This window comes from Argiope bruennichi, chromosome 5 (assembly GCF_947563725.1).
Source record: "Argiope bruennichi chromosome 5, qqArgBrue1.1, whole genome shotgun sequence".
Classification (NCBI taxonomy): Eukaryota; Metazoa; Arthropoda; class Arachnida; order Araneae; family Araneidae; genus Argiope; species Argiope bruennichi.
Genome location: NC_079155.1, coordinates 54,264,300 through 54,279,426, shown reverse-complemented (window position 1 = coordinate 54,279,426; position 15,127 = coordinate 54,264,300). Strand labels below are relative to the sequence as shown.

Below are 15,127 nucleotides of genomic sequence, written 5' to 3'. Positions count from 1 at the left end.
TCTTTCACATTTCAACAAAACCAATATCTCACAATTCAACATTTTCAACTTTAAATTCAAATGCATATCAATGTTTTATTTCAGATTAATCTTTTATTATTTTATAAGTGCCGTGAAAATATATTTGTTTCTAATTATTTATTTTGATTCCACGCTATCCAATATCTACTTTGTTCACAATATTATTGAAGTAAAAATTCGTCGTATATAAATATTGTAATAACTAAATGAAAGTAGCGAAACATATAAGAACCTGATCAATTATACTTGATAAAATTTTAATATTCTAATATTTTATAATTCACAGAATTTGTCTTTCTTACAAAATTATTCATTTGGCAACTAAAAAATAAATAAAAATAATTTAAATTAACTGCTTGCTACACCTTCTCACACTAACGACCCTAGATAGCTACCTAGTCAGAAGCCCCCAATGCGTTTAATACGCTTTTGCGAAACATAAATTCACCGTAAAAGGCAAGCTTTTTTGCAGTGTGATTCTGTTATAAAGGGGTAATATACCTTTTGAAAATTCATTCCATGTTTTTCGAATACTTGAGAGTGAGTAAATGTTAATTCATATATTGGAATCCATATGACAATGCAGTATCCGTAAACAATGATTTCATCATTATGAATTTTCATATATATATATAATGATATTTTAATTCTAATTTCAATTTAATTAATTTACAAGATCTTATCTTAATTTAGCCCATAGTAACTTTATTCTAAAATATTCTCTTATTTCTTGATCCAATTCCACTGTATCTACTTAATTAATTCAAGAGAAGCTATGTAAAATTGCTGAATCGGCTAAAAGCCTAACTTCCCACACTCCGCGTGAAGACAAAATACCGCTGATGAGACAATTTAAAAAAAAAAAATCTTCCTGCGTTTCCCTTACCTCACCGATGCGTGTAACGAAATCCCTATCGAAATCTTATTATATATTAGCACTATGAAGAAATATTTTTTTCTATCAAAATCTCAGGTTATATAAGACCAGGGATAAAACGTCCAAGAGCTTTTTCTCATTCCTTTTCTGTGTCTTTCTGTGTGCTCGTCGCTTGTACATATGCCTGCTTCTTCAAAATGAAATAAAACGACGTCACGAAATTATATATATATATATATATATATATATATATATATATATATTCAAAACAATTGTGAAGCATGGTGGCAGATCAGCAATGGTCTAGGGCTCGTTTTCATCTGCTGGCCCAGGAACTCTTCATTTTATTGATAGGAGAATGGATCAGAATATATACCTCGATATTTTAAAGAAAAATTTGCCACAATGTGTGCAGAAACTGGCTCTTGGCAACAACTGATTATATCAGGATAATGATCCGAAACATAAAACTTATGGAGTGCATTGCTATCTCCTATATAATTGTCCTTGCATCATGGACAATCCAGCCGTAAGCCTCGATACAAATCACGTCGAAAATTCATAGGAATGTAAGTAAAACATTTACGAAAAAAAGTCTAGGAATACGCTGTTTCCAGTAAAGATGAATGGAAAAGAGTATTGCTGCAGGAATGGGAAAATATTCAACCTAATTTTTGTGAAAAATTGCTTCAATCTATGCCTAAAAATCTTAACCCTTTCGTGGACCTTGGGAAGATTATTTCCCACCTACATGATCTTACAAAATACACTTATGGGAAATACAAAGGGGGAAAAAATGGATCCGCTGCATGTGTACAGAATGTGATGACCCTTGTGCATTGCAACATGCTTCTCATCTTTTCATGGCAAATACATTAAATTTAATTTTTAAATTCCATTATTAATTTTTTAATTCCATTAAATTTAATTTTTTTTTTTTGACTGTTAGTGATTTCTTCGGAAGTATACTTCCCATCTCTGAAAGTTCGATAATAAAATAAAATTCGGTAAAATAAAATAAATTTCCTTAAATGCTATTGTTTAATTGTTAATAAAATATAAAAAAGGAGGAGATAAAAAAAGAAATAAATGGCCCATGAAAGGGTTAAAATGACTATAAAAAACAAGGGCTTGCATAAAAAATACTAGTTTATTTGAAATATTAACTAATTAACTATTAACTATTAACTAATTTTTGAAATTTTCTTATCTGTCTAAAGTTTGGATTATGTATTATTTTTTGTTTTGTTTTTTGTCACAATTTCTGGTTAAAATAAAGTAATTTATAATTTTTGTTATTTCTTTTTTTTAATTGTAATAAATATACTATTGAAAATTCATTTTACTATGTCTCTTAATATTTTAAAATTTTTAACTGTATTAGTATTTTTTCTTTGATGCCCATACAGGAGCGCCTGTATATGATTAAATAAAACAAAAAAAGACTTTTTACCAATCTATGTTAACAAATTATCAAAATTTTAAAATTGCTGCTTTATTGTTTACAGGCCGCTGTTACACAATAGATAAAACTTACCAGAATACTGTTAACATAGAGCAGAATTACAATCCAAACACAAGAGTAAAATAGATCACGGCAAATGACAAAATTTTAAAACTTTTTTAACAGTATACGATATAAAGTAGAGTATCAATAATTAAATTGTCTCGTCTTTATATCGTTGGATACAGAAATTTAACTGTAAAAAAGTCACTAATTTATATAATGGTATTAACATTAAAATTCGAAATCCAATTTAACTCCCAAACCATTAGATTTTATAAAATGGGCTGAAAAAAGAATTGCCAGGTAACTCTTTGAAAGCATTTCAATCTTGTAATCCGAAGAAACACTTGCATAATAAAATTGGCAAGAGGAGATGTTTGCTCAATATATTGGCAAAGGTCCAATCGTATTTCACTAGGTAAATACGTGGAAAACAAATTACGTGTTCGTTTATTTTTATAAACAGCCCCTCAAAATATTGTTCCATCCTCTTATGTAATCATTATTTCTTTTTGTTTACATAAAGTAAATACATTAAAATCCCTGTACAAATTTAAAAAAAACCATAATATCATCTTCAAAAAAGAGAGAGAAAATAACTAAGGAGAGGATGAAAGCAAAATAATAAAAATTTAATTCTATCAATTATTTATTGAAAATTTTTCTTTTCGATGATTTTACTTCTTACCTTTCAATTTTTGATAGACGTTTTTTGTAAATAAATGTTTGATCAAATTTTGCGTTTCAATCATGTTTTGCTGAAATCACAACAGTTAACAAGATGTTAAATTAGATACTACAAGGGGTGTTCAAATGAAAAGATACGAAACGACACTGTGGGTATAAATGAAGACTTTATCCAAAGTATACACCATAGGTCTGAGCACAACGATCCCATTGATTAACGAGCCGAAGGATTCCTTGTTCCCAGAATTCCTGTGACCGAGACAAGACTCAGTCCTTCAGAGCGTCCTTGAGTTCGCCGTTCGAGTTGAAACGTTTCCCTTTCAGATGTTTTTTCAGGGAACCAAACACATGAGAATCGCAGGGCGATATGTTGGGGCTATAGGGCGGATGGTCGATCTGCTCCCGCTTAAACTTGGCCAGTTCCACGCTTATGACCCTGGAGACGTATGGACGCGCATTATCATGGAGCAAAACCACACCCTCCATGAGTAGCCCGGGTCATTTGTTCTTGATGGACCTGCGTAGTCTTCCGTGTGTCTCACAGTACACATTGAAGTTAATGGTTCTTCGATGCTCGAGGAATTCAACAAGTAGCGAACCTTGGACGTCGAAAAAGAGGGTGAGCAACACCTTGCCTACTGACGCCACGGCTTTGAACTTTTTAGGGGGAGGTGACGACGTATGCTTCCACTGCATGCTGTCCCGCTTTGTCTCTGGCTCGTAGTGATGGCACCAGCTCTCATCACCTGTGACGATCCGCTCCAGGAAAGCGAGTTCTTCATGATGCCGAAACAGATGTTGAAGTGCTAGACCTTTTGTACTGGTCGGTCAGCTGCTTCGGAACCCACTGTGCGCACACATTCCGATAACACAACCTGTCGTGAACAATTGTCCACACTGTTCCAACGCTGGCATCTACCTTCACCGCCAACATTCGCAATGTGACACGCCGATCACTTCTCACTAGGTCGTCCACCTTGTCGATGAGATTGGCCGTGATGACTGTGTTTGCCTGGCCTGGTCTCGGATCATGAACCAAATTCTCACGGCCTGCAAGAAAACGGGCACTCCATTTTCTCACTGATTTGTCAGACACACAGTCTTCCCCGTATGCGGTAATCATCCGGCGATGAATAGCGGCCGGTGTAATACTTTCCGCTGTCAGAAATCGGAAAACGCCGAGCTGCTCCTCAGTCTTCGAATTTTGTAATGTGAACGCCACCCTGTCTTCACATACATTGCCACGTCGACTGGACGGCTTTCTTTATAAGAGCCTATAATAATATTATAATTGTGGTATATTTTTTAAAGTGCTCGTTGAAAAGATATAAAATCATCGAAAATAGTGATATTCAAAGCTTCATAATCTCAAAACTGCGGAACATTTTTTTAATAATTCTTTAGCAAATAAGGCAAGAGTGATAAGGCAAGAGTGTATAAAAAAAGGAAGATCATGTGTTATTTTAAGTACAACTATTGATTCAAACAATATAAAATGTAATAACTTACATGATTTACATTATTTCCAAATGTATATGTCTATCGCTAATGCTTTGGAACTTTGTTGTTATGCCATGATTAGATTGTTTAAATCTCCTAAATCTACAGAACATTAAACAATACTATCAGATTACCTGGTGAGAAGTGACCAATGATTGAAGATTAAGGCGATTGTCTAGTTTTAAAGTTGAAGACAATTTTTTAACCTCAGTATTAAAGGCGATCATTTAATTTCAATGTGTTCACGATCAACTATAGTGTCTATTACATATGTACGTACAGATAAGTTTATGTTTTCTACTTTTCCATACTTCTGCTTATTTTTTGTCTTTAATTTATTTCCAGGTACCATCGGGACCAATGGTGAAATCTGCCTTGCGCCTCTGAAAGTAGAAAACTTGAAGATGCATTCATCTTCCCTCCTTGGCATCAACAATCACTCCAAACAATCTCCTTTACATGAGATCCGCAATGCCACATCCATGACTCTTAGTTGTGGAACAACTTCTTCGAGAAGATCCTCGCTACATTTACGTGGTGGTCCTCTCGCTAGAAAGGACATATTTTACAGCGGAAACATTCCACAAAACTCATCGAATCTCTACATGTATGACGTTAAAGAGGACGTGGAACAAGAAGTAGTCAATGTATCAATGAAATCACGCATTATAAACTGCTTATGTCCTGCAGTTATGATTGAAGCCTTTAGGGAGATGATGAATTTCAAATTGATGACTAACATAATATTTCTGATGTTTGGGTTGTCAAACTTTTTCACAAACATTGGATTTAATGTTCCCTATGTGTATACCAAAGATAGAGCTATTGGTTTGAATATAGCCAACGAAACTTATGCCAGCTTTTTGATATCCATCATTGGCATTGCGAACACCATTGGTCGTGTTGTGCTAGGATATCTTTCTGATCGCAGCTTCATTAATAGGCTCTGGTTGTACAATGGAAGTCTTGCGCTTTGTGGATTTGCTACAGCTTTCAGTTCCTTCTGCTTGTCCTATGAGTGGATGGCCGTGTATGCTGCTGTGTTTGGGGCTACATCAGGTAAATTTGGCAATATATTTTTGAAAAAACAATGGAATATACACTCTATTATACATGTTCGTAGAATTCACAATGAAAGCTTTACTTCTTGCAAAAATCATTTTAAAATAATTAACAACAAAAAAGATGCTTCCATCTTTCCGTAGAAATGTGATCTCAAAAAGATGAAATGAAATTACTTTTCTGAAAAACAACAATTTAATATTAAAATAATACAAAATCCAGTTAACTATTTTCTAGGTTTATTTTAAAATTAAGGTAAATTTGGGATGAATTTGAAAAGAATGAATCGATTGTTTCAACTGATCAATCACTAATTATCTTAATTAGTAAATAATATAATTTTTATCAACCCTCTGACACTATTGTTCCTTAAAAACCACAAGATCCTTTGTCCTCTTGTCTGGCATAGCCAAAACTCATTCAGCACGAAGTAATAATTCGATAGGTTATGAAGCCTTAAACAGAGATTTTCAGCTAGGCCAATTCGTGAGCGTCGTATTTGCATGGTTGCTAGTCAATTTTGTTCACAAATAGCTTTCACTGCCATGCTGTTTATATTATCTGAACTATCAAACTTGTATACCTTAGAGTTTCATATTTGGTAGTTCGGATAATTAAACCATATATTTAAATTATTCAAAATACTCTACAAACTAGTCGCAGGTAATTTAGACCTTTAACTCGATTCTATATAACTAATATACAGTACCTGCCATTTAACGATATCACTCCGGGCTATAGAATTTTAATTACATTATCCGATTGATAGCAATAGCCGAACATTGTAAAATTAACTATATTTGTATCACATCAAGGGAAAAAGGGGAAAATTATTTATCTCAGGGCTATCTGTAATTTATTTCAAAAATAACGATTCCAAGTTCCTTAATTGTGACTTCTTGACAATCATTCCTTACATTTTTGAAAACTAAAGCGGGATTCTATTTAATAACTACGTAGTTTACAGAATGAATAGAAAGTGAAGTTACAATACTATTAAATTTGGAGATGAACAATACATAATAGAGCTATGATGTCATGGAATTGGTCTCCATCAGAAAAGTTCATATATAAAGTAAGCAAAATACATGCAAGACTATTAAAATAATATCGGTTTAATGTCTGAAAATTTGATGGAATCATGGACATGAAATTTTATCTAAACGATTTAACTGAAATCAAATATAACCGATATCTTCAACGTATTAGCTAGTCGCCATTGACATGTAGTCTCTACTAGTCATATGTATGAATGTGTGTATGTATTGCTGCTCTACTGGTCAGACCGTTTGAGACAGCTAACAAATTTAGCATATATATATACCTTGAAGGGTAGGAATGTGCACCTCGGACCAATGTTTTTGAAATTTTAATTAAGTGAAATTTTGGTGTTTTTCCATGATGCCTTCTGAAAATATTATTGTACAAAAATAAATTTTAAAATATTATCTTTTTAATGATACTAATTTAATAAGTGTACGGATTCTTTTTTATAAATTTTGCCAGGTTTTAAAAAATAACTTTTTGATTAATTTCCAATAATAGTTACACTGAAATGCAAACTGTCTTTCATCAAATATTTAATCACGTGATTTCCTTCCATTGTTGGAAGTCAAATAAGAAGAATTTCGTTTAATATCTGTGTAGTTTGTAAAGAAATAAAAAAGTGAAGTTATCAAATCCCGAAATTTCAAAGATAAACCGGAGTCCCATAAGGACATTAGCAAGGTTCATATACACAATAAACAGAATTTAAGCAGGCGAATTAAAATAATACGCCTTTAACGTCAGAAAATGTGGCCGAATCATGGACATTATTTCTAACTGATTAACATGAAAATCAAACATAACCAAATATTCACGGTTAGCTTGATTTCAATGAACCAATATTCACAGGGAACCAAATGGTTGCCTACAGGACTAGTATTATATTTGACAAGACTAGATTTTATACTTTCGAGTTAAATATCAGCATTTTACAAAAACAAGATTTAATTTTTTTAAAATTAGTTTTATGTAAATTACAGCCGGCGTCCTGGCATAGAGGTAGCGCGTCTTCCTCCTGATCTGGGCGTCCTGGGTTCAAATCCCGGTTCGGGCATGGTTGTTCTTCATCTATGTTCTGTCTGTGAGGTGTGTGAATGTGCCCCCCCTGTAAAAAGGGGTTGTGCAAGCGAATGTGTGTGAGTTTCATGAGCTGGAAGTCAGACTTCTGCCCTCGGGTGCTCAGGGGTCTTTACCCTCAGAAGCTACTGCACCCCCTTTCCGTGGTAACATGGACACGACATCATCATGTAAATTACAATCTGCCAGTACTCAATAACGTTTTCTCTTTCCTATGACGACTGAACAATACCCAAATGAACTTAAAATCGCTGTTCTATGTTCGCTGTCTAAAATTGGCAATATACATCATTAGGAAAAACTCCAAATTTATTTGGCTCACAGCCATCACTATGAGATCGCACGTCACGATAATATTTACCATGTCGAATTACCTTAACTCTTTGATTGCAAAAATAGAATTATTATCTTAAAATAAATTAAAAGCGTCTACTTTTAAAAATTTCAGAGCGGGATATTCATTCAGCATCCAAATATTAGCTAAAAACAAAAAAATAGCAAAACAAAATTCGATATCAATTATTTAACGAATTCTCTTAATAAGAATAAAAATGTTATCCTTTTATAATCGTAACAGGAAGTAGTTTCTTTATCTTTATTGATTAATCTTTGCACAAATCTTTCTCTAACTACTACAATTCATTTTTCTTTTTCGTGAAACTAAAACAATTACCTTAAAAAATGAATTGTAGTATATCTAATTTTCTTACAGACAATGTCTCAAGACTTTTACCGTTTCAAAATTTTGGAACAAGAAATAAAATACCAAATTAAAATACGTATTAATATGATTCATGGAAAATTAAGAAATCAGTTTTCCCTTTCTTCAGTGGTTAACAAAGATTTAAAATACTTAAATCCAGTAATTAAAACAATGTAAAGTCCTGATGTAAACTATATTTAAAAGCATTTCTTTACATTATTTAAATCAGAGATACAAATTATAAGGAAATAAAATTAATATCAATAAAAATAAGTTTTTCAAAAAAAAAAAAAAATGTTAAGCAATTTTCAAAATTGTTTCTGGAAGATAATATGCTGATACGTTATTGAAGAAAAAATTAAAGTTTCGATTAATTTGTAATTAAAATTTATTATAACTTTTTATACACGTTATCACTTTAATTGAAGAAATTGAGAATTAATTTTTTGAGTATATAACAAGCTTTAAAATATTGTGATCTAATGGATATTGGGTGGATGCTGAATCAATAACTTCCGGCCTTGCCGATAAACTTTGCCACTACTTGACGACAAAAATGAATAATCTGGAATATTCGAGAATCTGGACGATAGCTCCATTAGATGTTAAGTTTTGGCGTTTATTTTAAAAGCTTCTCTGCCCTGTCATATATACTATAAAAGCCAGAGAGATGGAATCAGTAATCAAATCGAGAGACATAAATAGTCTTTCTTTGGAGTATTGATCTTTTAAGCAATGGGAATGTCCAAAGATGTACCAGACACTGAATTGTGGGCCGAGACACTGTCTTGGTGGAGAATATATGATTTGTTTTCTTTGTACCTATAGAATATTAAAGGCATTTCTGGTATATTTTTAATTGATTAATTTGAACTGTTAAATATCTTAACACTGTGCACAATCTCTATGAAATTGGAAAATATTGTCAAAGTCAGAAATGGCATGGGTCTTTAAAAATTTCTTCACGACTCTCTTTGTGCCCTTTAAATCAGTCGGCACTTTGCACAAGCACTCATATATGCACACTAATTACAGTAATGAATAAATTAGGTTGAAGATTTGCTAAATTTAAAGCGATATTTCACATCAACACGATGTTCCGTTTGAAAACTTGACACTCCCCCCCCCCCTTGTGGCCAACATACATTATCACTTCGAATTAAGGTTACTAGCAATGGAGAGATAGTTGAAGTTGAAACATGCGTAACTAATAAAAAGGAGGGGGGGGGAACAAGTGACACAGTTATTAATTATTCATCATTTTCTAGCTTATCGTTCTACTGCAATATAAACATTCCGGTTATTTTCTAGCTACTCTTCGTATATGCATATCAATTGCTGCTGGATTAACTCTGTAGTACGTCAATCAGTCACAATACAGTGTTATGCTAGCAAAAATAGTGATCTACAATCTTGATATAAGGCATTTTGACAAGAAGAATTGCTATGTTGACTTCAGGAATTTTATAATATTCTTGTTATTAGATGCATGTGACAGTCTGTGATACATGAAAAGCGTAATAACAAGCAGTCATGAAATTTTCTATTGAAATAAAAACAATCTACAGGAACAATTAAGACCTTTTGACAAGTTTACCACAATGGGATAATAAGTCACAAGCAATTTTTTGACGACACAAGCATGCAAACCAAGTAACCGCTTTAATTGTTGTCTGCTGTTTTGCTCATCATCAATTTATTTACAACTAGCCGCCTTTGGCCACCAGCCGGTTCGCCAATCTTAATGCTCGTAACAATTTTAATAATTAACTATTTTATGTAATTCCTACTTTAATAGCTTCTTCATTAAAATATTTTAAAACTTCAAATTTTAATTCACTCAGAATTTTTACTCGTAATTTATGCTTTAAATATTTTTCACTCGTAAATTTATGCTTTAAATATTTTTTACTGAAACAAAGCATTTTTTTTTTTTTTTTTTTGTAATATGATTACTGAAAACAGAGTCACTGAGCATTTAAACCTTATGGGCACTAAAGAATATCTTTCTTAATTTATGTAATATTTCAAGAATTTGTCAACAAAATTTTTTCAGATTCATCTTGAGCAGGTATATTAATTAACAATGTTTAATTTTAAATGCATCAAACACTAAGAAAATAAACAGAATCGTTTAAAATAATAGGTAGAAAACAAGTTAAAAAAATACTTAAAAAACGATTAACTTAAACTAACATAAATACAATTTAATTGCAAAAGCATACAACTAACCTAAAAATAATTTAAATCGAGTCCGCTTAAGTTGAAATGCAAACAATCAGAATACAATGCGCATGCGTGAATTTTCAACGCCAGTTACGGTAACGCAAATGCGTGAATTTTTCTACCCCAGTTGGGGTAACGCTATGTAGATTAGAAATTTTTAATTTCCTTTAATCTGTTTTATTTTAATTCAAAAGTACTTCAGAATGAATCTGAAAGATCGATTCATTAACAATGTTTAATTTTAAATGCATCAAACATTAAGAAAATAAACAGAATCGTTTGAAATAATCGGCCGAAAAATGTTAGCCCTAGCCTTATTTCTGTTAGAAAAGAAAAAAAGAAAAAAAAATTGAAGCCCTACTCATTTGACGGTGGGGAAAATGAAAGGATTTTTTTGGCGAGAAAGTTAGTTTTTAATTAATAATTAAAATTTCAAAAAAAGGAATCCCAGGTGCACATTCCCGACCTCCAAGGTATACACGTACCAAATTTGGTAGTTGTAGGTCAAACGGTCTTTTCTGTAGAGCGCCAACACACACACATTGAGCTTTATATATAAGAATAGATGGTCAGACTGTCAAGTTTCGTTGAATCAAATATTTATAAAGTGTTTGAATTTGTAGCAGAAGAGGAAGTAGATTTTTTAAAATGTTGATATACACTTTGTAATGCTATGAAAAAGAAATTATAGCGATGAGCACAATGAATCATAAACAATACAATATTCTCAGCAACCCATAAGTTATCAAATCTTAAGACTAAGAAGTAGGTCGGAATGTTTAAAAGATTGAGAACCTTTGGTCACTGTACTTAGAAGTAAGCAATGAAAATTGAGAACCTCTAATGGGCACGGTAGTGCCCCCGCCAAGTCGAGCATCTTGATTTTCTAAATCTGTATCATAATAAATCCGCTCATAATAAATCCGTTTCCTCTAACCAACCTGCATTCTTAATTTTCTCCCTCTTGCGTTTGCTGCTGCAGTTGAGAAAGGAAATTTTTCTATATCGTTACTGTTGAGAGAGATGAACTGGATTTTTATGATGATACTACTCACTGCTTTAGAACATTCATTTTTCGTGATAATTTATGTTATTATTCAATATCCAGAAGCAGTTCAGTTCAGAAATAAGCAATGCTGAAAAAGATATTTACCAACAGACTGCAGTTTTTTTAAAAAAACCACTTCATTCATAAGTAACAAAATTCTTAATTTCAAAGCCAGGTATGCAGTTTGTTACATTTCATACTATAGTTTCATATGTTATAATTACTATAAATTATTAAAAATTTCATGTAACATTTAAAAATAATTTTATGATTTATTATTGAAAATTTGTACTATTTCTAATTTAATTCTCTATTTTTCCCCCCTTCGCAGGCGCATACGTAAGCTTAACATCCGTCATTTTGGTAGATCTTTTAGGATTAGAAAAATTAACCAACGCCTTTGGACTTCTGCTACTTTTTGAAGGCGTAGCTTGTTTAATTGGACCCCCTATCACTGGTAAGATTTTAAATTAATCTCTTTTGTTGACTGTCCATGTTTTGCTATTTAACAATGAGAATAATCATTGTGATGCATCTTATTGAAACATGCTAAAAAAATCACGAGTTAAGATCCCTACTAGTATTATAAAAATGAATTGGAACAAAAGCCACCATTTGGTATTTAAATAATTTCTTACTGCACTGACTATTATGATGATCGTTTAAAGAAAACTGGTCTTCATTTTTTTAATTAAAGTTACTTTTAGTTCCGGTTTTTGTTGTTGAACATAAGCTCTAATATGACAAATTTGCTAATAAAGAAATTAATTATGACAAACAAGAGATTCAAGTCGGCAAAGAAAATTTTTTTTTTATAAATTCGATTACAAATTCACAGTGGGTTTTTTTCCTCCCCTTGCAAAAAAAAAAAAAAAAAAAAAAAAAAAAAAAAAAATCGACTTTTTTTCTCCGAAAGATACGTTAACCCTTTGCCCTCGAAAGGTGACTCTCACCCACCACTTTGGTGCGGAAATTCGATTCGCGGCGGTAACTATTGTTTCTTTAAAAAAAAACTTAGCATACATTTGAAATATCGCGAGTAGGTTTAAAGATTAATAAAGTGTGTAACTATAAAAGTTTTATACGCTAAATTGTGTGCATAATCATTTTAAATGAGAGGTAAGAAATTCTCTAAGAGTTACAAATTGAGTTGCTGGTTCGTCCGCGCGAAAACGGCCTCGTGGGCAAAGGGTTAAAAAATATTTTTAGGACCTATTCATTATAATATTATAACATTTATCATGAATTTATAGCTTTCATCATGAAAAAGGCTCTATTACAATATATTTAAGCACCAATGTCGAGAAGGAAAAAAAAAAAAAGGAAAAGTAATGTTCTTATTGATTTTGAAGGAACTAAATGGAAGAACATCCACTATCCAAACTAAAATTCTTCTAAGTTATCAGTTACAATTATTTTAAAAGGGCCAATGAATATATTGAATAATCTTCAAACATTTTTGCCCCGATTAGCTCTTTTTCTACTAAGGAATAGAATTATTTATAAGTCCGTCACGTCTCCTTAACAACATAATGAATAAATTTCTCAGGCTGAGTAGGGCCTATATAGGGATATTTACAAAAACCTGACAAGTTTTTCTTTCTTTCTTTTTTCTGCTTACGTTCTATTTTGAAGGATATATGAAAATAAAATTAAATTTTATATCGTTAAATTATTTTAAACAATATCTTAATCACATTTCAAACTGAAGGTAAGGCAGGCGTTCACGATTTAAGTTGGTTTTAGTTTATAAACTCATTTGAAGTTTAAATTTTAATGTAAATCACAAATTGACTACTCCGACCCGCCGGAAGGCACACGGAAAAACTTATATGACCGGACCGCCGCAAAGCAACACTGGTGGAAACTGTAGTTGAGTCCTAAGGACCAGGAAGTACATCCCATCATCGATGGGAGAAACCAGACTTCTGCCTTTTTGATTAATCACAAGATGGCGAGAATCAACCACCATGCCGGAAGCTTCTCATGAGGTGCCTCCCCACGTGGGGGACAAATTCTAATGTAAACTTACTACTTTTCTTCTCTTTACTAATAGAAAAAATACACCACAAATTCTATTTCTATATTTGGCATACAAGTTATTTACTAAATTTATCTCTACAGGTTGGCTGTACGATTTCACGGGATCCTACGATCCTGGCTTTTATGCATCAGGCACTATGATTGCAATTAGCGGACTTATGCTGTTCTTCATCCCCTGTGTACAGCGGCTCCTGGAAGAAAGGGAAAAGAAAAAGGAGCGCGTTCCATCAATAGACGTATCTTCAGCAAACGCAGTTTAAAAGACAATAACCATAATATCTTCCAAGCAAAAAAGAAAGCAGGCTGTTGTGACAAAGATATAAGCATTCCATAATCATAAATTCATCCACGTGCTCATATTCTTTGTCAAGAATAATGCAAGCTAGGAAGCTTGTATTCTTTCTAATTTAGAGAGCCCAAAAAGATTTGGAAAAATTATGACCACAGAAGTTTGTAGCAATTCTTTTTCTCTAAAAAAACATTTATTGTAATGAAACCATTCAATCATTTGAAATCTATCATTGTACTGAATATATCTTTTCTTGCATTACTAAAATTAAATAGCAACTAGTTTTTCCTTCCATAAAGATAAATCTAATAGTCTGTTATCAGAACTCATTTTTCTTATTTATCGCCGTGCTTTTTAAAATTTGTGGGTGAAATTGTATGCCATTATGGACAATTTGAAACATCTTTCTGGAGACATCAAGTGCAGTGATTTAAAGGGGTACATTTATGACGGGAAGGAATATGTACGCAGTATGATGTTAAATGAAATTTCCTAGTGCCAAAATTTCATTTCAGAAATTCTTGTCTCTCAGGATTGCATCTGAAGTTAGAAGTATGTATCCCAAGGATGAAGCTCACTGCTCAATTTTACTCCTCACATATCATACATGTGGTGTCCGTTATATAAATCTTATATGTACAATTGCTTATTTTCATATAGAATATTGCGTAACAGCGCTCATACTGAAAGACTGAGAAGACAGCTTTGTTCAAGTGATTTACTATATTGATCGGCAGGAGAGAAAAGAGTTTTAAGAGGAATCATGCTACAGAGCCGATGCATATAACTGCAGTTTATTCAATATTTATGCCAAGGTGCAAACGAGCATATTTCACATTGAAATTACAGCTATGCTCCCGTATGTACAAAGGTTTTTCTATACTAGAATGTTAAAAAGAATTAAGAAGAAGAACGTCTTTAAAAAATGTGCCTTTCATTCAAGAAATTGTATTTTCGAAATCACTGTGTACAAAACAAACAGAGAATATACATTTAAAAAAATGTCTATTATTCAAATTGAATAAATGCTGTTATTATTA

The 15,127-nt window shown here is 32.3% G+C and overlaps 1 protein-coding gene across 2 annotated transcripts in view; it reads left to right on the top strand.

The window, feature by feature from the left end:
* The window catches only part of LOC129969370 (monocarboxylate transporter 14-like), a 76,923-nt gene extending 61,796 nt beyond the window's left edge, over positions 1-15,127 (top strand). For both annotated transcript variants that reach the window (XM_056083917.1, XM_056083916.1), the window contains exons 5-7: positions 4,938-5,651; positions 12,087-12,212; positions 13,880-15,127. In XM_056083917.1, coding sequence (XP_055939892.1) covers positions 4,938-5,651; positions 12,087-12,212; positions 13,880-14,058 — 1,019 coding nt within the window. In that variant the 3' untranslated portion in view covers positions 14,059-15,127. The remainder of the gene's footprint in view (positions 1-4,937; positions 5,652-12,086; positions 12,213-13,879) is intronic.